This window comes from Diabrotica virgifera, chromosome 4 (assembly GCF_917563875.1).
Source record: "Diabrotica virgifera virgifera chromosome 4, PGI_DIABVI_V3a".
NCBI lineage: Eukaryota > Metazoa > Arthropoda > Insecta > Coleoptera > Chrysomelidae > Diabrotica > Diabrotica virgifera.
The window spans coordinates 185783379-185807052 of record NC_065446.1 but is presented as its reverse complement, the minus strand read 5'-3'; the positions used below and the strand labels follow the sequence as shown (position 1 = coordinate 185807052).

Here is a 23674-nt window from a genome sequence, read left to right as displayed (position 1 = left end):
TGAAATCGGATTGTTTAAGCAGCCTCAGCAATGTTTTAAAATTTTAAACAATTTTTTGGCTTATAAACAAATTAGTGCTGTGGCCAGGAGGGGTGCTACGGGCTCCTTTATTTAGATGGACTTACCCAAGATTTTTATGTATTTTTTTATGTATTTTTTGACCCGTAGAACACGATTTTTTTGGGTAACAGTTGATCCGGATGTCGATAAGATTGGTATAAACAAAGAACTTGAGGAATTACATAACATGGATTTTTCGCAAAATAGAACATTTTTTTGTATTTCTTGGGTAATTCTAAGCAAAAAATGTTGTTACAAGTTTTTTTGTAGCATGCATAGTTTTCGAGATAAACGCAGTGGAACTTTCAAAAATTCAAAAAAATGCAATTTTTGAATGCGAATAAATTTTGATTAAAAAATAAAATAGCAATTCTGCTGACAGCATTTGAAAGTTTAAGTCAAATTATACCGGTTTTAATCATTTGTTTATAAGTTTAATCAAAAAATTGTTTATAAGTTTAAAACATTGCTGAGGCCCTTTAAATTATCCGATTTTAATTCTGTAAAGTGTATTAGATAGGTAGAGCACCTTTTTATATTTAAGAAAATTAGACAACTTCTAAATGGTCTACTAAGATTTTAAAAAATGTGAACTTTTTTAAAAACATTAAGATTGCAAATTTATTATGCAAAATCTATTAGGTCGATTTTAATGAAATTTGGTACACGGTTTAAGTATGTTACAGAAAATTTCCTAAGCGAATTACTAAGGTTCTAAGTGCCACCAAAGTGGTTAGAAACATTGAATAACAACAGGCGTATTTTGCCCCCTTATTTTGTATTTATTGCTATATTGCAGAAAAGGTAATACGTTAAGACATTTTTGACCAGTCGTATATCATACAAAATTCAATTATCTTTATTTTATTTCTGTACCACTTTGTTTCAAAACGAATCGTTTTAAAGTTATAAGCAAAGAAAGCTGAAAAAATCAACGTTTTTCGAAATTTTTAAATATTTTAATTTTTTTATTAATGTTCCGGGCATATTTGAGAAGGAGCATAAGTCAATAATTATTATTACTGAAGGTGTCACCTAACTTTATCTGCAAAAATCCGAATGCCACCTCTATCATCCAAAAATAGACGTTTTTTCACAGATCCTTACTGGTCTATTAATAATCATTTTAAATTATTTAACTGAAAATATTTCTTTTTCAATTATAACCTTCCAATTTTGGCGTTAAATCAGTATGTATCATATGTCATATATGTCATATCGGTCAGGGTAAACATTCTCTTGTTTATTCCACCGATCTGATTCATTTTGAAGCATCCAGTATTATAACATAGGAAATTTGATACGTTATTATATTAGTGCAAATCAGCTGGCCGGACGTCTAAGAAAATTACTCACTGCACTAATAATCATCAGACCTGCATCAACAGAAAGTAAGTTTTCAACTTCAGCAAATTTTGTACAAAAAAATCTGAAAGATCAAATAATGAACAATAATTTATGTTTTCTTAAAACACATTTCAATAATAATAACAACGAAAATTCAGATTAAACACATATTTATAATTATTCTACTTTTAAAATTTTGAATTTTCTTCGAAATTTTTTAAGTTTTCTAAAAATTTTTAGTATTCAATAAAATTTATAAGTTTTTATAGGTACTAATTGCATTGAAAAATAAAAAAAACTATTTCTTCTTTTTATGTTTAAATTTCCCGATTCCCGGGAATTTCCGGGATATCCAAATTACCGTCTCCCGATTCCCGGTAAATCAAAAGGGGTCGGGAAAGTGGAGCTCTATTTGGGCTCCCCTACCATTAAGGTCATACAGGCCGTACAGGGATAACCAACCAGATTAAAGAGCGTTTAACTGCATCACAATTATAAAAGAGGCTGTAAGACACCCATCAGGTATTTTTAAGTTGCCAAACTATTAGAAATAAACTACATGAAGTAGGACTAAACGCTAGTAGACCTGTGAGAGTGCCTGTGTTATTCAGACGAAATCGCGCTCATCGACTTCAGTTGGCATAAGAACACGCAAAATAGGTTAGACTTGAGTGGGCCTCTACTTTGTTCACCATATACGTCGTGATTTGTATTTGCACCGAATACGAGACCGACAAGAATTTGGAAACTATCTGGTAATGCTGAACGATTCGCCAGCGTGTAGGAGGTCATAGACAGCAAGGTGGCAATATAATGGTATGGGGTGGCATCACTCTTGGTAGAAGGACCAATCTCGTTTTTCTGGAACGATTTCTAAATGCAACAGACTACCGCGGTATTATTCTCAAAATTATAATTGTACCTTTTACACAACAATCTAGTCCCCAATTTCAATTAATACTTGAAGAAGAAGAAATGGACTTTTTGAGGAGAAGTTGTCAGGTTTCGAGATAAGAACATGTAAGAAATGAAACAATTAGAGAACATATGAAGGTGGAAAGAACTATAATAGACGATATTGAAAAGAGACAGCTGACATGGTTCGGTCACGTTAAAAGAATGAATGAGACTCGCTGGCCGAGAAAAATATTAGAGTGGGTCCCACCGGAGAGAGAAGAAGAAGAGGACGACCACGGAGAAGCTGGAGGGACAATATTCAGGAGGCAATGGATTCGAGGCAATTAGATGAAGATATGTGTTACGACAGAAAAAATTGGAAGCTGTGTGTGGAGAGGCGGTGACAGCCGTAGGAATCCATTATATATATATATATTTTTTATGTTACCATTTTTTGCCTTATGGAGGTATCTCTTAATTTTCTTAAGAGCTATTGCCATACTTCTAAGAAAAAATGTTTATTTCATATTCGGGACACTTGTTTGTAACTTCTTTTTAAATATTTCAACTGAAATATTTGAAATCCTTCTGTAATGTCGCATTTTGTTTTTGTCCCCTAGATCATTTTGATGTGTACATAATATGTACTGTCCATTCGGTTGACTTACAACGGTTAGGGATTAATAAAGAAACAAACGAATCGGCAGGTCGATTGTAATATTTTAGGTATACCAGTAGCATAAGCGTAGACCTCGGGTGCGTAGAGGGCCAATATCTATGTAATTATTAAATTTTTAGTAATTTTTTGGCTAAAATTTAATCAACAAGATAACTTAAGGAAAAATAATAAGATGGATAATAAAACACAATGCACCCTTGTTAGAAATACCTTTCTTAGCAAAAACTTAATACTAACTTAGGAGTAAGATTATGCAAAACACCTGACTAAAATATTTTCCCGAGCGGATGCGAAGAGACTTCCTTGACTAAAAGAACAATTAGGATTTACCCGCAAGTAATATTTTAAATACGAAAAAATATATAGATTAGTGCCGATTCGATATGCGGTCTACCATCCAATATGCGGTCCACCGCAGAGTAGCTAATTGTTAATTCGTTATGTGGTCTATCACAGAGTAGTTATTTCGATATGCGGCCACCACTAAATAATGTTAATGCATTCAGTAAATTTTGCATCTACTCGTATATACAGTAGGGTGCAAATGAAAGGAATAAATTCGTTATTTCGTAAACCAATGATATTAGGGAAAATCCCAAAAGGTTCCGATTTTTGTTTTTAAATTATGATATTTTGGCATACATATCATACTAGTGTCGTCATCCATCTGGGTGTGATGACGTAATCGATGATTTTTTAAATGAGAATAGGGGGAATTTGGTGACATCGGCAGAACAAGTTTATGGCAAGTCCTACATAACATAGGATTCAAATTTAAAACAGAAAAGCGCTTTGTGAAAGAAGTTCTGTTGTACACAAGAGAATTGAGTTTCTGAGAAAATATAACAAATTTAAAGAAAAAGGGTCAACTTTTGTATATTTAGACGAAACATGGATATTTTCTAAGGGTGCTACCAAGAGAATATGGCAAGATGACAACATAAAATCGATCAAGCATACTAGTGGCTTTATAGAAGACAGGCTTTATATGTAGAAAGTGCTAATTTAATATTTTCGTCTACATCAAAAAATAGTGACTATCATGACAATATGAACACGGAAATGTTTGTAAGATGGTTGAGTGAAAAACTTCTTCCCGGATTTAGTGAACCCAGCGTAATTATTTTAGACAATGCGCCTTACCATTCAGAAATACTAAACAGAAGTCCAACAAATTCGTGGAATGTAGATCAAATTAAAGAATGGCTAACAAATGAACGCATATCTATTCCACAGCATATATTAAAGTCTGAGTTGTTACGTTTGACAAAAGAACATGCGAAACCAAAAATCTTTGTGGTGGATCAGGTTATTGAAAGTTACGGGCATCAAGTTTTACGTCTTCCACCATACCACTGCCAGTTTAATCCCATCAAATATATATGTGGAACAGCAAAACAATATTACTATAACCATATTGGGCCTAATGGTTATACTGACGAAGCGGTTTGGGAAACTTGGCGAGAAGCACTTTCAATTGCAACTCCAGAAGTATGGCGGAACTGTATATCCAAGTTCGAAAAATTAATTGAGGATTGGTGGATTCGTGAAAATAAAATTAACGAAATAAGCCCAATCATAATAACAATTAACGGTGACGACAGCGATGACGATGGCAGCTATGGCGATGATAGTGTGAACAATAACGAATAAATCATTTTAGTAAAAAAATTGGTACGTATATTGACTTAATAATATTTAGCAGTTTACTTAAATATTTGATGTTTACATAATGCATTGCTGTAGGATTTCCGGATCCCTTTTAAGGCGTGATCATTTTAGATCATTTGTTTGAAATCGAAACTATTTGTAGATATTGTAGGTACATACATATTATAATATTGTTTTTAATTAATTTTATTTACGGGAAAATACACCATTATACATATAAACTATCAAATATACATAACTAACAAAGAAAACATGCGATCTGATAAAAGAATAAAACAAGCTAAAGTTAATTTACAATGTCATATAAATGCTTTTTACACGCGTCAATTGACTTTAATTTTAAGACATCCAACGTATAGGTTTGGATCCAGCGTATGAAAAAAAAGTTGATTAATAGCAAGCTGAAAATTTGTTAATAGCTTAAGGGTGTCTAGTCGGATAAACTTTGATATATGAGAACACTGGAACAGGGGCAGTTTTAATTGTGGAGCAGGTTAAAAATTTTGAAAGGTCACACCACGAAAACGGCACATTTATTTTGTCCGACAGAACAGAATTAAACTCTCCGAACAGAGATTAAACTCTCATGCAAAAATCAGACTGCTATTTATCACCTGTCATAATTCCTGTCATTTGACATTCTACATGTTCCACTCATTAAAACGCCCATTTGGTGATAAATAGCAGTCTGATTTTTACATGAGGGTTTAATCTCTGTTCGAAGAGTTTAAGTCTGTTCTGTCGGAAAAAATACATGTGCCGTTTTCGTGACCTGACCGTTCCAAATTTTTAACATGTTCCACAATTAAAACTTCCCCTGTTCCAGTGTCCCATATATCAAAGTTTGTCTGACCCTTAAGCTATTAACAAATTTTCAGCTTACTATTAATCAACTTTTTTTCATACGCGGGATCCAGACCTATTATTGACTATAGACTGCATTGCGGCCGCAAACACCAACAATACAGCAACGATTAGCCTTCTACCTTTTGTAAGTTAGAATTTGTTTTATTTTTATTATATTGATATTCATGCCACAATTAAAATTAGATATATTGATTTTTTGCTACGGGTAATGAACTGTTATAAAGAATCATGAAATTATATCGTTTAGGCTTGTGAGGCTATACAAATACCTAAAATTTAAAATTATTTGATTTATATAAGAACCCCCTCAAATAAAAAATGACTGCGCCCATGTGTAAATAGTCAAACAACAGCGGACCAGTCAATTTGTTCATTTCTTTCTTAATCCGTCACCGGTGTAAGCCTACCGAATAGACAGTATATATGCGTGTGTATACAGGGTGAGGCAGATTAAAGTCCTATTAGAAATATCTCGAGAACTAAAGGAAACAGAATTATGAAAATTGGAATGAAGGGGTTTTGAAGAGTGATCTCTTTAACGAAAATATTTTCATTGATTTGCTACTTCCGGTTATACCGGAAGTGGCTTATAAATTCGTTTTTTTAAATGGAACATCCTGTATATTTTTACATTTTTGGATTCTCCTGGATGTCTTCTTTCTTAAAATATGAGGTTTTGTAATGTTACACAGGTTAGTTTAAAAGATAATTACGTTTTTTTCTTAATTTCCTAGCAACATTCACACCCTGTAGAATTGTAATAGTTTGACATCAAAAACTCTATTTATGTTCAAATGATTTTTAATATAGTCTACTATTGTGAAAAATTGTTAGTATAGCTAAATGTTGAATTGTACTATACAGGGTTGGTCGAAACTCGGAAAGAGTATTTTCTGAGTTTTCTTAAATGGAACACCCTATATTTTATTATTGTAATAAAATGATATTTTATGCTACTTTTTTATTTCTTAAGCGTTCCCTATACCTAACTGCTTTAATTTGTGAGTTATTGGTTATTAAAGCCAAACATTAATTTCAACAAAAAATACGTGAAATTTTATTAGGTTGGCCGTGAAAATATTCAATCACAAATAATTTTTCGGAAATAAATACATACTAATCTAGACTGATCTTTAAAATTGTCAATAGTGGTTGAGCTATCAAAATACCTACGTAATTAACATTCTTGTCGCGATTAACAATTAAGCACAAATTAAAGCAGTTAGGTATAGGGAATGCTTAAAAAATAAAAAAGTACCATAAAATGTCTTTCCATTGCAATACTAAAATACAGGGTGTTCTATTTAAGAACATTCAGAAAATCCTCATTCCGGGTTTCGACCAACCCTGTATACTAAAATTTAACATTTAGCTATACTAATAATTTTTAATAATAGTAGACTACATTAAAAATCATTTTGACATAAATAGAGTTTTTGATATCCAACTACTACAATTCTACAGGGTGTGAAATTTGCTACGAAATTAATAAAAAACGTAATCAGCTTTTAAACTACCCTGTATAACATTACAAAACCGCATATTTTAAGAAAGAAGACATCGAGTAGAATCTAAAAATGTTAAAATATACAGGGTGTCCCATTTAAAAAAACGAAATTTTAGCAACTTCCGGTATAACCGGAAGTGGCAAATTGATGAAACTATTTTCATTAAATAGATCACCCTTCAAAACCCCTTCATTTCAATTTTTATGATTCTGTTGTCTTTAGTTTTCTAAATGTTTCTAATAGGCCAGTTATCTGCCTCACCCTATATAATAATATGCTACATGTACGTATATTCGTCTCAAGCTTTAAGGTAACATTTAATCTTCTTCTTCTTCTAGTGCCGACTCCACTAATGAGGGTTGGCCATAATCATTGCAAATTCGTCTCTATATACATTCTGCTTTTATTAAAAGCGTCTGTGTATTTAACCCAATCGCGAATGTTTTTCAACCGGGATATTTGTCGTCTATATACAGGGTGCGCCAAACCTCTGGTCTTCTTTGATTAAGGCTAAATTATGAGATATACAAAACAAAACTAATGTGTATCAAAGAGGTCTATAATTTAAAATTATTTTCAATTATACAGGGTGAGGCAGAACGACGGTATGAACCAAAGTTGTATTTTTTTAAATGGAACACCCTGTATATTAAATCATTCTTGAATATATTATTTAAAAATATGAAAAATTTGTATAAGGTCTTATAGGCCTAAAGTTAATAATTTTCAAAATATTTACATTTTTATTGAGAAAAATGGTATCTAATATTTATAGGGTTGTGGATTATGTTTCCAAGGAAATAAAAATTTAGGTGATAGGTCAAAGTTTTTAAAATATAGTGTTATTTTCAAATAATTTAATATTTTTTACTTTTAGCCATAAAATATACAGTGTGATCACTATTTGCAAATACAAAATTTTCTCATTTTTTTTAAATGGGACACCCTGTATATTAGTTTTGTGTTTGGTAGTAAATATTACAACCTTTCTTTTGGTATAAGGTTGTATGTACCTAGCATGTTTCGTTTTGTAGATATTTAAAAAAAACTATAGATTTTACGTTTTTGCGGATTTTTTATTTAAAAATTTTTTTGCAAAAAAAAATAATTATAATCTGGTATTAGAAACATACAGTAAAATATAAAATATGAAAATAAAAACGTAATTAAAGGTTAAAATAAATCGTATGCTAGTACAATTCAATTGAATTTAATAACTTTAAATTATTTTACAAAAAATATTTTACCTTATTAATGAATACATAAATTAGTTACTAAATTAAAAAAACAACCAAATTTTAAATCAATCGTAGTAATTCTTCTACCGCAGCAACTTTCCTGTACCAAATTAATTGTTTGTTATATTGTATTTACGAGTAAGATCAGTTAATAACTTCTTAATTTACCTACATCTTGAGAACGTATAAAGTATGCTTTGAAACAAATGAACGTTATGGAAGTATATTAAGAAGTAAATAGTATCTATGTACCTACTCGTGTCACAAAAGCTGGTAATAATTTCTAATGGTTTCGCCCAAAACAAATGTCATATCCAAAAATTTTTCGGTTAAAAAATTAAAATTTAAAATATAAAAAATTGTTACAAAAATTTCAACTACAAAAGTATTACCAGTTTTTGTGACACCAGTAAATACTATTTATATTAATAAATAATTTGGATGATACATTTAACATTCATTTGTTTCAAAGCATATTTTATAATAATTTTTATATTCTCAAGATGTATGTAAGTAAATTTAAAAGGTAAATTAAAAGTTTAACTAAATACAATTTAACTAACAATTAATTTGGTACAGGAAAGTTGCTGTAGTAGAAAAATTACTACGGTTGATTTAAAATTTGGTTGTTTATTTAATTTAGTAACTAATTTATGCATTCATTAATATGGTAAAATATTTTTTGTAAAATAATTTAAAGTTATTAAATTCAATTGAATTGTACTAGCATACGATTTATTTTAATCTTTAATTACGTTTTTATTTTCATATTTTATATTTTGGTGTATGTTTCTAAAACCAGATTATAATTATTTTTTTTGCAAAAAAATTTTTAAATAAAAAATCCGCAAACACGTAAAATCTATAGTGTTTTTAAAATATCTACAAAACGAAGCAAGCTAGGTACATACAACCTTATACCAAAAGAAAGGTTGTAATATTTACTACAAAACGCAAAACTAATATACAGGGTGTCCCATTTAAAAAAAATGAGAAAATTTTGTATTTGCAAATAGTGATCACACTGTATATTTTATGGCTAAAAGTAAAAAATATTAAATTATTTAAAAATAACACTATATTTTAAAAACTTTGACCTATCACCTAAATTTTTATTTCCTTGGAAACATAATCCACAACCCTATAAATATTACCATTTTTCTCAATAAAAAATGTAAATATTTCGAAAATTATTAACTTTAGGCCTATAAGACCTTATACAAATTTTTCATATTTTTAAATAATATATTCAAAAATGATTTAATATACAGGGTGTTCCATTTAAAAAAATAAAACTTTGGTTCATACCGTCGTTCTGACTCACCCTGTATAATTGAAAATAATTTTAAATTATAGACCTCTTTGATACACATTAGTTTTGTTATTAACATTTTTTTGTATATCTCATAGTTTAGCCGTAATCAAAGAAGACCAGAGGTTTGGCGCACCCTGTATAAGGGCCCCTTTTTCTTTGATTTCACCCTTCAAAATTTACTGTAATAACTCGTACTTATACTAATAATTTACTGTAATAAGTCTTATCTTATCATTTCTAAGTACAGGTATGATGTTTATATCCTTTTAATGGGGCTCAAAGTTCTCCGTCTCTTTCAGTTCTATCCAACACCATTTTGTTCGCAATATGATTGGTCCACGTTATTTTCAAAATTCTCCTAAAACGCCAGATCTCAAAATTTTTAAGCTTTCTCATTAAGCCAACGTTAATAATCCAAGCTTTGGCACCATAAAGAAGAATATAGTTGAGGTAAAATCTTAACATCCCATGTCGGAATTGCAGATTGAGTCTTTGGTTACTCACAAATTTCCTCATCTTCAAAATGTCTGCTCTTGATTGCTTTATTCTTGATAGAATTTCTAATTTTGGATTTAGTTTTTCTTAGAAATGTATTTTTCTCTTGATAAAATATCGAAGTCTAATATTAATCCTCTAAAAGTGGATTCATTAAAGAATACAGCAAAAGGTATCATTTGTTCGTCCACAAGATCCTTATTGTATCTTGAAAGCGTCAAGCAACCTCTTCGTATTGTTTCAACTAAAGACTGGATCTTAAATAATTTGTCTGTGTTTCTTTGATCTCGAGGCACTTATTTTTCTTTTTTTTTTGAAGAATTTAATATTTGTACAATTTCAAATATTCTCAAAATCTGAATCATCAAAATGCATACACCGACATAGTTTTCAACTTCCAATTTTGCCTTTGGCGGACTGTATCGAAAATTCCGGTAAAGTCTACATGCTGAGGGATAAAAACACCCATTTTTTTACATGTATTTAGGTTCTCCAACCTTTTTTTCGTTCACTGAGTGACACGTGATCTAATTCATCTTCAGATGGCATTTCTGTGTCTTAACTGATACAATTCTTCATTTAGATCAAAGCTGTCATCAGAGTTTTCAGAATCTGAAACGTCTCTATCTGAATTTCCTAGATATTCCAGTAGACTCTCATTGTCAACTTCGGGCCTTAAATAATTTTTATTACCAAAGGCAGCTAAAACAAAAAAGTCCAATTTAATATTTTATGCATGTCTAAGGACCTGACGTCCATAAACATTGACATCACCCTTTTAGTTAGACAACAAACAGAAAATGGTTTGTGATAACTACATTACATGAATACATTTATAATACCCGAAGTCAATATACCAAAAAACATGTAGGTTAATAATCTAATAAAATTGGCTACATACTATCAGCTGTTTTTTACAACTGCCCGCCATTTTTGTCGCTTGCGATTAACAGGTTAACTAATGAAATATGCTCACAGTAATACGGCGCGCCGTTGTCAGGCTCACTTGTATGTATACTACGATAGATCGTGGGACTCGGCGCTGTAAATTTAGTTCTTGACAAAAAATATACAGGGTGTTTCTAAATAAGCATGATGAAATTTAAGAGGTAATTCTACATGAAAAATAATGACAGTTTGCTTTATAAACATATTATTATGTCCGCAAATGCTATGTTTTTGAGATACGGGGTGTTGAATTTTTTTTCAAACTGCTAATTTTTTTATTGCTCCAAGACCGGTTGTACTATGAAAATGAAATTTGGTAAGTTTTAAGGAGTAGTGGTTGCGTATTTTTGACATACACATAAGAATTTTGTACGCATCATTGCATAGATAATGGTCTGAATTTGCATTTGGTAATACTCTGAATTTTTTAATGAAGAAAATAGTAGGTCACTGTGATATGTCAAATTAAAAATTATTTTTAAATTCCACGTTTAAATTATCATAAAAAACCTTTCCTGTGTTAGTTTCATATGGTTTCATATGGTACACCGTTTTTATAAAAAAAATAAATATTGTAATGCGTATTTTTCATTCCATTAACACATTATCAAGAACTATCTAATGCAATGATGCTAAACTAGAACAAAAAGAATTAATAAAAAACACTAATAAGATTTCATCTAAGGGCAAAGCTACAACAAATGTTCAAAATGACCTGCTTCACAGGTTGCAGAAGAATTTTGTATTCATCATTGGCACGTGTACGGGTAATGATATGGTATTTTTTAGGAAAAAAATAGTACGCCACTGAAATATGCCAAATTAAAAATGATTTTTAAATTTCGTGTATAATTTACGACAAAAATATATGTTGCCTTTTTTTCATATGAGGCGCCGTTTTTATACAAAAAAATTAAACACCTTACGCTTACAAAGTATTCGAGATAGTTTCCATTAATGCATCAAATACTTTGTGTACGTTAAGATATTTTATTTTTTGCATTAAAACGGTGCCTCATATAAATAAAAAAGGCGAGAAAGATTTTTTGTCGTAAATTGAACGAGGAATTCAATAATTATTTTTAATTTGAAATATCTTAGTAGCGTAGTATTCGTATATTCCTCAATAGCGCATGCGCATTATTGAGGAATATAAAATTCTTCTGCCACCTCTGCAGTAGGTCATTTTGAACATTTGTTGCAGCTCTGCACCTGGTTGAAATCTTATTAGTGTTATTTGCTGTTATTGTTCTAATTTAGTATTATTGTATTAGGTAGTTCGTATCATGTATTATTTAAATGAAAAATACGCGCTAAGATGTTTATTTTTGCATAAAAATGGTGCACCATATGTAAATAAGACAAGATAGATTTTTGTGTCATTCGGAATATCTCAGTGGCGTACTATTTTTTTCTTTAAAAAATTCAGACCATTTACCAATAATTACCTATTAAAACTCACTAAATTTAATTTTCATAGCTCAACCGGTCTTAGAGCAATAAGGAAATTGAAAGTTTGAAAGAAAAATTTCAACACCCCGTACTACGGAAATAAAGCATTTGCGCACACATGTTTATAGAGCAAACTTTCATTATTTCTTTATGTAGAATTATCCCTTAAAGTTTGTCATACTTATGCAGAAACACTTTGTATAATACGTAAAGGTTGATTGGACATCAGATCTCAGGAGGCTATACATATCCAAACTATCACTATATTAACCATAAATTAACCGTTGTAGACGCTTTGCGCAAAAATAAGCCCGACATACAATAAGAATTACATACATACTGTGATTATATTTTAGTGTTTGTTCCGTTTCTTTGTATCTGTTGTTTTCTTTTATTTTAGCGTTAGTTCCGTTTTCGTGTATCCCCTGAGTTTTAATTTAAATTTACATTTTTTAAATAATTGTTAGAAATAGATATTTTTAACATAACAAACAAATAAATAAAAAAAATTAAATTGGTATTGTTAGAAATAATATGTAATCTAACAGGCGACCGATCGTGTGACCGAAAATAGGACGACTGTTCCTGGGTTAAAACTAATTTGAAAACTATCCCTGGCAGTAATATTTTGAAAAGCTTGCTTTTAAGATTAAAGGCAACAATAAGAACAACCAATAACACAAGAATCCAATTTCAACGATTTAGAATACAAACTGAATGTCACAGAACATCAACATTCAATTTTCGTTTGACCAGGGCTGGACATACATCTTAGCAGAGTCGGGATAGCATTTGACCTTGCATTAGGAGCAGCCCCAAATTTTATTTTTCTAATATTTAGGAAGGGGCAATATTAGTATAAATTTAAAATCTCGACTGAATTCCACCGTTGCGTTAGCCGCCATCTTGATTTTAAACGAGAACCGTTTTTGCTCAATATCTCCGCTATTTTCAATTTTTTGACAAAAAGTGTACAAACTGAAATTGTTGAAAATGCGATTTTCTATAATTTCATTTATTATAATTTTTTTCGGAGATACACGGATATTCACTAATAGAGATATGTGCACACAACGAGTTGCGTATCAACAATACATACTTTGACCACAAAGAACAACATAAATATATATTCACTAACACAAGGGGCCACAGATCGATGATTGACTATGTGATAACCAACAGAAAAGTTCACCCACGGGAAGTACTTGACGTACGCACAATGACGTCTGCGAATGTGGGAACGCAACACGGAATGGTTATATGTAAGTACCGTAACGCGTAAATAATAGAGAGAAAGAAACCACCTAACTACATCACCAAGTTCAACATAGAATCCCTACAAGACGAAAGTACTAAGGATCTCTACCAAAAAAGACTTGAGGAAAAGATCAATCTTAGCCCTATTGAAATCACAGAAAATATAAACGAAGCATGAGAAAAAATAAAAACTCATATAACTAGTAATGCAAAAGAAGCCATTGGAGAAAGAACAACTGACTTAAACAGCGGCAGAAACCAAAAACCATGGTTCACACAGGAAGTCAAAGATTTAGCAAAAGAGAAGGAAATTGCATACGTAAGATATATTAACAATAGGACCCCAGAAGAGTATCAAAGATATAAATCAGAAAGAAATAGAACAACTAACAGAATCAAAGATCTAAAACAAATATATTGGGAAAAATTCTCAAATGACATGGACCATGATTTACGAGGAGGTCAAAGGAAGGTATGGAACATGTTGAGGAACAGGAAGAAGCCAGTTACCGAAAAATTACAAATTAACGCAATAAAAGCAGAAGAATGGGTAACTCATTTCGAGAATCTATACAAAGACGATAACGACGATAATAATGAAGTACAAAGAAATGACCTACAAAACATTCAGCAAGAAGAAACAGAGAATGACAACATCACCCAAGAAGAAGTAAACGAAGCAATCAAAAGATCAAAAAATAGAAAATCACCAGGTCCGGATAATATACCAAATGAATTAATTAAATACGGAGGTACAAAAATAATAGCAGAGATAACAACATTATTCCAAAAAATTGTAAACAACATGACAGTACCAGAGGAATGGAGAGAGAGTATAACAATACCCATCTACAAGAAAGGCGTAAAGACAGATCCTACGAACTACCGAGGAATTGAAGACCTTGGGACCAGAAGGGGGCATGCCACCAAACAATATTTTGGAGAAAACATCATTTTAAACTTATTTTCAAATCCTGAAATCCAATTTTTAAAATTTTCTTGGTAGTAAGGCCCATAATCAATTGGAAATATGATATTAAATACACAATAAAAGTAACACAAATGTTTATTTAACGGTTTTTGAGTTTTTGAACATTTTTTGAAAAAATATGAGGCTTATCCCCTTTTGTATAAAAAATTATATTCTAAAATATGAACATAAAATGCAACAATAAAATAATTCAGTTGTCAAAACTTTCAATATCTGAAAAGTAGTCCAAATGTTCAATGTCTTCCAGTGGTTCATTATTCTCAATATCTGGTAGAATCTGTTGGCAAGCACCAATTTCTGCCTACACTGTTTTTTGCAACCGCAAGGTGCGCCTAATTTTTTTGGTTCTATTTTCTTCCCTTTTGTATTTATATACATATTCGTAAACTAGATTTTTTTTAGTCTTGCGCTTAATTTTTTTTGTCGTTGGGTATCCTTGTGCCCCCATCTAGAAGGCGCTTTCTTTTCTGGAGTTGGCAAGACAACTCGAGAAGTCTGTGGGGTATAAAGTGGGCGATTCATTTTCCTACAATAAAGTTGGTATTTTACTAAAAAGGGATAAGCCACGAAAAACCTTTAGAACAATCCTAATATTTTTTGGTTCGAAAAATATAACATAAGGGGACAAGCCACACATTTAATAAACTTACTGTTCCTGAGTTTATATTTTCCCAATCGCTGCTACTTTCGGATACTGTATAGTCTTTGTCATCTTAGGTTTTATTTAAAAACGGATCTAGGTCACTGTGTTCAGAATCAAACTCAGAAAAGTCTATTTTCCGTTTACATGCACGGGAATGTTCCGCCGCCATGTTGATTACTACTGTGGCTTGTCTCCTTCTGTTGCAATATAAAGTAATGGTGACACAACGGGACTTAACTACAGCGGCGCCATCTATGAGAAAACTGCTGAAATTTTCTGTTTGGGACATTAATATGGCCTTAAAAGGTGCGATTTCTACTTTAACTCATTTTTGACGAAATTGTGGCTTGTCCCCTTCTGGTCCCAAGGTCTTCAATGACACTACTCAATTCTACATCAAAACTATTGACAAAAATTTTATCCCAAAAAATATATAAGAAAGCCGGTATATCGGAAGAACAACAGGGTTTTCGCCCAAACAGATCTACAATAGACGCTATTTTCATAATGCGACAATTAGTTGAGAAATCAATAGAATTCGACAAGCCCATGTTCACATGCTTTGTAGATCTGAAACAAGCATTCGACAGAGTACGATTAAAGGACGTGCTCACTATCCTTGAAAAGAAAAACATAGGTCAGAGGTATAGAAACATAATCAAAGAGCTCAATAGATCCAACAAAACACGAATTAAAACCACACACGGGCTCACGGAAGAAATCAAAATCAATGCAGGCATTAGACAAGGGGACAGCCTCAGTCCATGCCTATTTAATTTAACAATGGATGAAGTTATAGGTAGTGTCAACATAATGAATCAGGAATACAAAATGGGTAACCGAACCATGAGAATACTTTGCTACGCAGATGATGCAATCTTAATAGCCGAAAACGAAGATGACTTACAACGCCTACTACAAAAATTCAAAATAACCGCCGAAAAGTATAACCTGACACTATCCAAAGAGAAAACCCAATCGATGGTAATATCCAGGAACCCAATTAGATGTAAATTAGTAGTGGACGACCATATAATCGAACAGGTAATGGATTGCAGATACTTAGGTGTGGAAATATCTAGCGACAGGAATCTGTGGCAAGAATCAAAACAGCAGGCAACGAAAGCAGCGAGAATATCTGGTTTCCTGAGAGATATAATCTGGCGGAATAAATATATGAGCACCGAAAGCAAAGTCCGCATTTATAAGACATGTGTTAGACCCGTACTGACATACGCAGCTGAGACAAGGGTCGAGACAACAAAGACCAAACAAATAATGAGAACAACAGAGATGAAAACCCTAAGATCCATAAGAGGTATCAGACTCAGAGATAGAATACGAAACGAAGACACATTGAGAGAGCTAGGCGTTCAAGACGTAGTGAGATGGACAAGAGCGCGACGACGCATGTGGAGAGACCACGTAGATCGGATGGACCCTGAACGTATGGCGCATTGGGCGAAAACACAGAAGCCCAACACCAAGCGACCCATAGGAAGACCCAAAAAACGATGGTACGAGAGTTGGAGCTCTGGATCGCAGCAAAGACTGCAACAGAAGAAACAGGACATAGTCCTATTACAAGAAGAAGAAGAAGAAGAAGATAATTTTTTTCGTGCGGTCGATATTTTTCGAGTTATGAGAGGAAAATAGTGACAGTTATAGCATAATTATTGAATTATTGAATTATCTAGTTTATTATTAGTTTTACAACAAATAGTTACCTATACAAAAATGAAGAGAATTAAATTTTGTACAATTTTTATGCTGTTCATTTTTTTGATAAAATCAATATTTAAGGTAGTACGTATGTGGTAAAAGTGCGAGCGTAAGACCTGATTGATTTTGTAGTAATTGTTTTTGTTCAATATCTCCGCCATTTTCAACTTTTCGACAAAAAGTGTAAGAACTGAAATTGTTGCAATTACGATTTACTACAATTTTTCGAGAGAAACAGTGGCGGGTCTACAAGGGGGGGAAATGGGATAATTCCTCCCAACAGGGTCCAAAATTAAAAAAAAAATTGTTGGAATATCACGATATATTAGCTGACATAAAACTTAAAATATCGACAGACAAATTCAACCAATAAAACCGGCTAGTTAATAAAATTAAGTGAACTTAATGTATATAATGTTTTTTATGTCTTTTATATACTTAGTTTGGTTAATGTTTCATTGGAAGTTTCAAAAATTGTATAAAATATATCTAATTCTCTTTATTTTTGTTTATGTACAATTATGTCGTAAAGTGAATAATAAATGAGACAATAATTCGATAATTATGCTTCCCCTCCGCTTCCATTATTTTCCCCCTTAACTCGGAGAATATTGAACGTATAAAAAAATTGTGCCAAAGAAATTGTAGGAAATTGCATTTCCAACAATTTTCTCTCCCACCATTTATGTCGAAAAGTTGAAAATGGCGGAGATATTAAGCAACAACAGTTCTCATTTAAAATCAATATGGCGACTAATGCAACCGCGGAATTCAGTCGAGATTTTAAATTTACACTACTATTGATCTCTTCTAAAGGATATAATTATAAAATTTGGGGCAGCTCGGATACAAAATTCAATTCAATAATTATGCTCCCCCACCGCTTTTTACTATTTTCCCATGTAACTCGGAAAATATCAACCGCATGAAAAAAATTGTTAAAAAGAAATTGTAGGAAATTATATTTTGAACAATATTAGTTGAAAATGGCGTAGATATTGAACAAAAACAATTGCTATAAAATCAATACGGTCTTACGCTCGCGGCATTACCGCATACGTACTACCTTAAATATTAATTTTAGCAAAAAAATGAAAGAGATCCAAAATTGTGTAGAATTTAATTCTCTTCATTTTTGTACAGGTACATAGGTATTTGTTGCAAAACTAATAATAAACGAATAATAAACGGGATAATTCAATAATTCAATAATCATGCTCCAACTGTCACTATTTTCCCCTCATAACTCGGAAAATATCGACCGCACGAAAGAAATTATAATAAATGAAATTCTAGAAAATCGTATTTTCAACAATTTCAGTTTCTACACTTTTTGTCAAAAAATTGAAAATGGCGGAGATATTGAGCAAAACGGTTCTCGTTTAAAATCAAGATGGCGGCTAACACAACGGTGGAATTCAGTCGAGATTTTAAATTTATACTAACATTGACCCTCCCTAAAGATTAGAAAAATAAAATTTGGGGCAGCTCCTAATGCAAGGTTAGGCCTGTTATTCGTCTAACCCAACTGGACTATCTCTCTTATAATTTTTCATCTTTTTCGATTGCGTGCTTCTTGCATCCAGTTCCTATTGCAATGTTTTAGACCGCCAGTCCAACGTGTTGGTGGACGATCTATGCTTCGTTAGGCATCATCTCTTGGTCTCCATTTCAATATCCGCTTGGTCCATCTATTACCTGTTATTCAAGCCACGTGACTTCAATACTTTCAACATTTCAACATTTTTTGTTGACTTATTGTTTCAAGGTTGTAACGGTGCAACGGAAAAGCGTGCATATGTGGAAGTAGGTTACAAAACAGATGCGAATGAGCACCAAGAGAGAGGGTTATACGTTAATGATTCTTTTTCTCGATAGGATAATAATATTCTTAAAACATCAAATCCTAGAAATCAACAACTGAGTCACTCTCAATCCCAAAACTTTAACAGTTGCTCATCTATTGTAGCGTGTTTATATTATTAACTTTATTATAACGACTGGGGTCACCTGCATATTCACGGTGTGGTTAAAGGGTTAATGTACTTTGCTTTACAACTCGACATTACACTACCATAGACATGTGAACTATATGTATAAAATACTAAATAATAATGTTGATTGTCATGCTGTCCCTTCGGCCATTTGAATAAATGTTCCCACTGGGGCTATCAGATGTAAAACTTTGTTTCATTTACCTTTTCATTAAACAAAGTATTCTTGTCACCACTCTCTGTCGCATGCATTGAGGTTGGGTAACTGTCTTGTAACAAAATTTGGTTTAGAATATACAGTGGCGGGCGAGCTAAGAACCGGCAAAATAACGAAAAAGATGGAAAACATATTAAGTTGTGAGATAAAAAGAAATAGAACTAGTCGAGCTGGAAAATTTAGGGAAAAAAACCTATACACATGCATTCTATTTATTGTTTCCCACCCTTTAGACGTATCAGAGCAGTATGTCAACCAACACTGTCACTGTGACAGTGGCAGTCGCCAAACTCGTCCGACACGTTTAAAGGTGGAAAACACTAAGTAGAATGTAAATGTATAGGTTTTTGTCGCTAAATCTCCCACCTCACCTAGTTTCATTTCTTTTTATCTCAGAACTTGATATGTTTTTCATCTTTTACGATATTTTGCCGGTTACTAGCTCGCTCATCACTGTATATGCATGCATTTTAAACTCATTGTTTTTGTATATAAAATAAAGGAGAATTATCTTAGTCGACTACATTATTGTACTACGTTGTATTGTGTATATTCTTTTTCTTATGAGCATCTTTCAGTGCGTCACAATTTTTCGATTTCTTTCTAACGCGTTAAATTGTATGTGATAGAATAAATTGTATGTGACAGAAAAAAGGCACGCATGTAATTAGAGAAATTTATAACATATATTCCAGTTGTCGATAGATGGCGCTATAATCGAATAAAAAATATTAACGAATTATATAATAAATATGCGAATATAATCTGCACAATTTATAAGACTATAAAAATCAAAGAAAATACCATTTTATAAATGCAATAAACACAATTGATTTGTTTTTTTGCCAAATTGCAAATAAAATGTGACAACTCTCAGATTTAACTGAAATGTCATGTTAGAAGAAATGTTATTAATGTGTATTATCACATAATCAGTAAATCACTATGGAATCTCTAACACGAGAGTTTTACTGTCATCGTTGCATTTGTTTGTCTTTTTAAAGACAGATCACATGCTATGATTTTTTTGTGACGGATATTCTTGAGTTGGGATTGATTTCATGTAATCGAATGAACTATCTTTTAGTAAAGTCGTCCCAGGAACGCAACTCATAAATATTGGCGATATCATTTTAAAGTCTTCTACTTTAAAATGTATAATATACGTCTGAATTGCCAATATAAATGAGTCAGATTAAATAAGTTATTAGAAGAATTTTTTTACTTTGCAACAACAATTTTGTTTAATTTAGTATTATTTTGTATTTTGACAACGGCACCCGATTTGGGCGTCGAAACGTTAATAAATAGTTATTTTCCTAACAAGTGCAGAAAGTCATTCTTTTCCGCATGCGACTGCAGTTTGCCGAACGACGCGAAGCGGGAGTTCGGCAAGCAGTCGAGTGCGGAAAAGAGACTTTCTGAAAGAGTTAGGAACAATATTTTTTCAAGAGTCTTTAAAATATCACCAAATCTTAATCAGTTAATTGAATTAATATGAAAGTACATACACAAATTAATTATTTGACAAGGTTGTCAAAACCAAACTTTCAATATAATTAGTTAGCATGACGACGATCTTGGTTTCCATCACGATGATTCAAAACGAATGTTATTGTCTACCGATTTGACTTTCGAATATTATGTCAAACTAATTTTGTTTCATTGAATTATCGCGTTAATTTCATTAAAACAGGAACACAATAAGATATATTTGAAATAAATTAGTAAATATTATCTAAATATTAGTTTATTGCATGTATTATAATTACTTTAAGGACATATACATATCTAAATTATCACGCGTGCGGAAAAGTAAAAACCGCGTGCGGAAAAGTAACACGCGTGCGGAAAATTGAAACTTTCTAAACTAAAATGCGTGCGCGAAAGTAGACATTTTTGCACGCTCTTAAAAAAATTATTTTTTCAATTTAATTTTGGCTTATTTCCCATCTAAATATTTAATCATAAAAATTCCACAAGGAAATAGCTTCAGAACAACTTACCTTTTTTTTCTATCATTTGTGACGCACTGAAAAATGCTCATGAAAAGGACTTTACCAGTCTTTGCCAAATAGCCAGCCTATTTGTGTTTTTATGAGATAATATTTACTATTTTTAATTTAAATGCCTAAGCTTACTTAAAATCTAAATTTACAGAGTGTTACAAATATGTTCGTAGATAAATTTTTTTAGTTTTGTATGACATGTTATTTATAATATTTAATTTGATTACCGTAGCCTATTTTAATCTAAATTTACAGGATATCATCATCATCATCATCAAACCAATTCACGCCCACTTCTGGACATAGCTCTCACCCAATTATTTCCACACTTCACGGTTTTGTGCTGATTACAGGATATGCATATTTTTTTTTATTTTTATTTATCCGCATCAACCACTCGGGTTATTAGCGGTACATTTATAATACAAAATAGATAGAGCAAAAGATACATTTTTAGAATATAAGAATGACAAAAATATGGAAATTATTTAGAGTTTACAAAGAAAAAAAGAAATGAATCATAATTTGTTATACAGTTTACAATGATTTACAAAAGATAAAACTTCATTGAATTTTGTGACCAGTGCTTCTTTCAGGCTGTTGGGTATCTTGAATATTGTTTTCGCTGAAGTGTATTCTGGACATTCTATTATTATATGGTTAACTGTGAGAGGTATTTGGCATCTTTGGCACATTGGTGGCGGTTCCTTGGAGATTACGTAGCTGTGAGTAAGTCGTGTGTGTCCGAGCCGGAGTCTGCTGATAATTACTTGGTCTTTTCTTTTTGGTGGCATAGGAAGATTTTTTGAAGATACGTCTGGTTTAATGGTTTTCAGATTTGTGTTTGTTTGATCCCATATTTCTTGCCAGATTTTGTTTACATGATTCTTGAATAAAGGTTTAGTGTCAGAGATTGGTATGCCTGTTGTAGTCGGAATGTTCACATTGTTTATCGCTTCGAACGCTGTTTTGTCTGCTAACTCATTACCAGTTATTCCTACATGGGATGGGACCCACATAAATGAGATGGTTTTCCCAGAAAATTGGAGCTGATGCAACGCGTCTTTAATTAGAAATAGATTGATGTGGGTAGGGTAAACATGTTTGATGGCCTGTAAAGAACTTAGTGAATCTGATAATATTAGTATTTGGTTTTCATTTGTATTTTTACAATGATTTAGTGCGTCAAGTATTCCTTGAAGTTCTGCGATATAAATACTGCAGCCATCAGATAATCTAGTGGCGGAAATTACGTTTTCTGATACAGTAGCAGCAGCTATTCCGTTGCAACTTTTGGAGGCATCGGTAAAGAAAAGTTTGTAAGAAGAGTATTTGAGTAAATTTGTATGATATTGAAGCCTGATCTCAGCAGAGGTGTGTGAATGTTTGTTAGAATTATGTAAGGAGAGGTCTACTATTGGTAAAGAAACTGTCCAGGGGGGTGTCTGATATTTTTTTATGGATGCTAAGGTGTTTTGATTGGTGCTATACGTTAATCGTTTAATGCGTTCGTAAAATGGTATTGCCTTGGTGGTGTAATTTCTGTATTGTTCCGGTGGTTCTTCCGATACTAAACTTGCGAGAAAGGTATTTTCCTTTGCGTTTAGAATTTTTGAATTGTAGCATAGTGATAGGTATTGTCTTCTGAGGTGTAATGGTATTTCTCCTGCTAGAACTTGAAGGCTTCTTATTGGAGTAGTTCTAAAGGCTCCAAAGATTAGTCGTAGAGATGTGGTTTGAATGATATCCAGTTTCTTTAGTTGATTTTTGTTTGATGTTTCATAACACATGCATCCGTAGTCGAGCTTGCTTCTTATTAAAGTTTGATATAGCTTTAGCAGAATTCTAGTGTCTGAACCCCATTTATAATTGGATAACACTCTTAGTAAATTTATTCGTTGTTGACAGGATTGAATTAAATTGTTGATATGTGAAGTCCATGTGAGTTGTGAGTCAAATACTATACCTAAAAATTTGATTTCACGGACTTGTTTCAGAGAGTATCCATTTAGACACAGGTTTAAGTTGTATTCCTCTCTTCTTTTGTCAAAGATTATTATTTTGGTCTTCTCAGTTGAAAATGTTAAACCAGTCTCTAACGACCACTTTTCCAGGCTGTTTAATGTTCTTTGTAGAATTTGCCTAGCTAAACCTATATTTTTACTTTTAACATATATTACTAGATCATCAGCATATTTTATCATCAACATATTTTATATTCCTAATTAGAAATATTTGAACGTCTACTGATTTTTTGGAAAAATAGTTGTATTTAAATTTACAATTAAAGGACAATTTAGTTCAATTAACTTTTCATACATTATTTTGATACTTTGTCTCTACTGTCCACAATTCATAAATATG

General features: G+C 32.0%; 1 protein-coding gene across 1 annotated transcript; it reads left to right on the top strand.

The window, feature by feature from the left end:
• Nucleotides 1-4033: 4033 nt before the first annotated feature.
• Nucleotides 4034-4636, top strand: LOC126883762 (uncharacterized). Its single transcript, XM_050649426.1, has one exon. It carries the CDS (start codon nucleotides 4034-4036, stop codon nucleotides 4634-4636), a length of 603 nt encoding a protein of 200 aa, XP_050505383.1.
• The last annotated feature ends 19038 nt before the right edge of the window (nucleotides 4637-23674 follow it).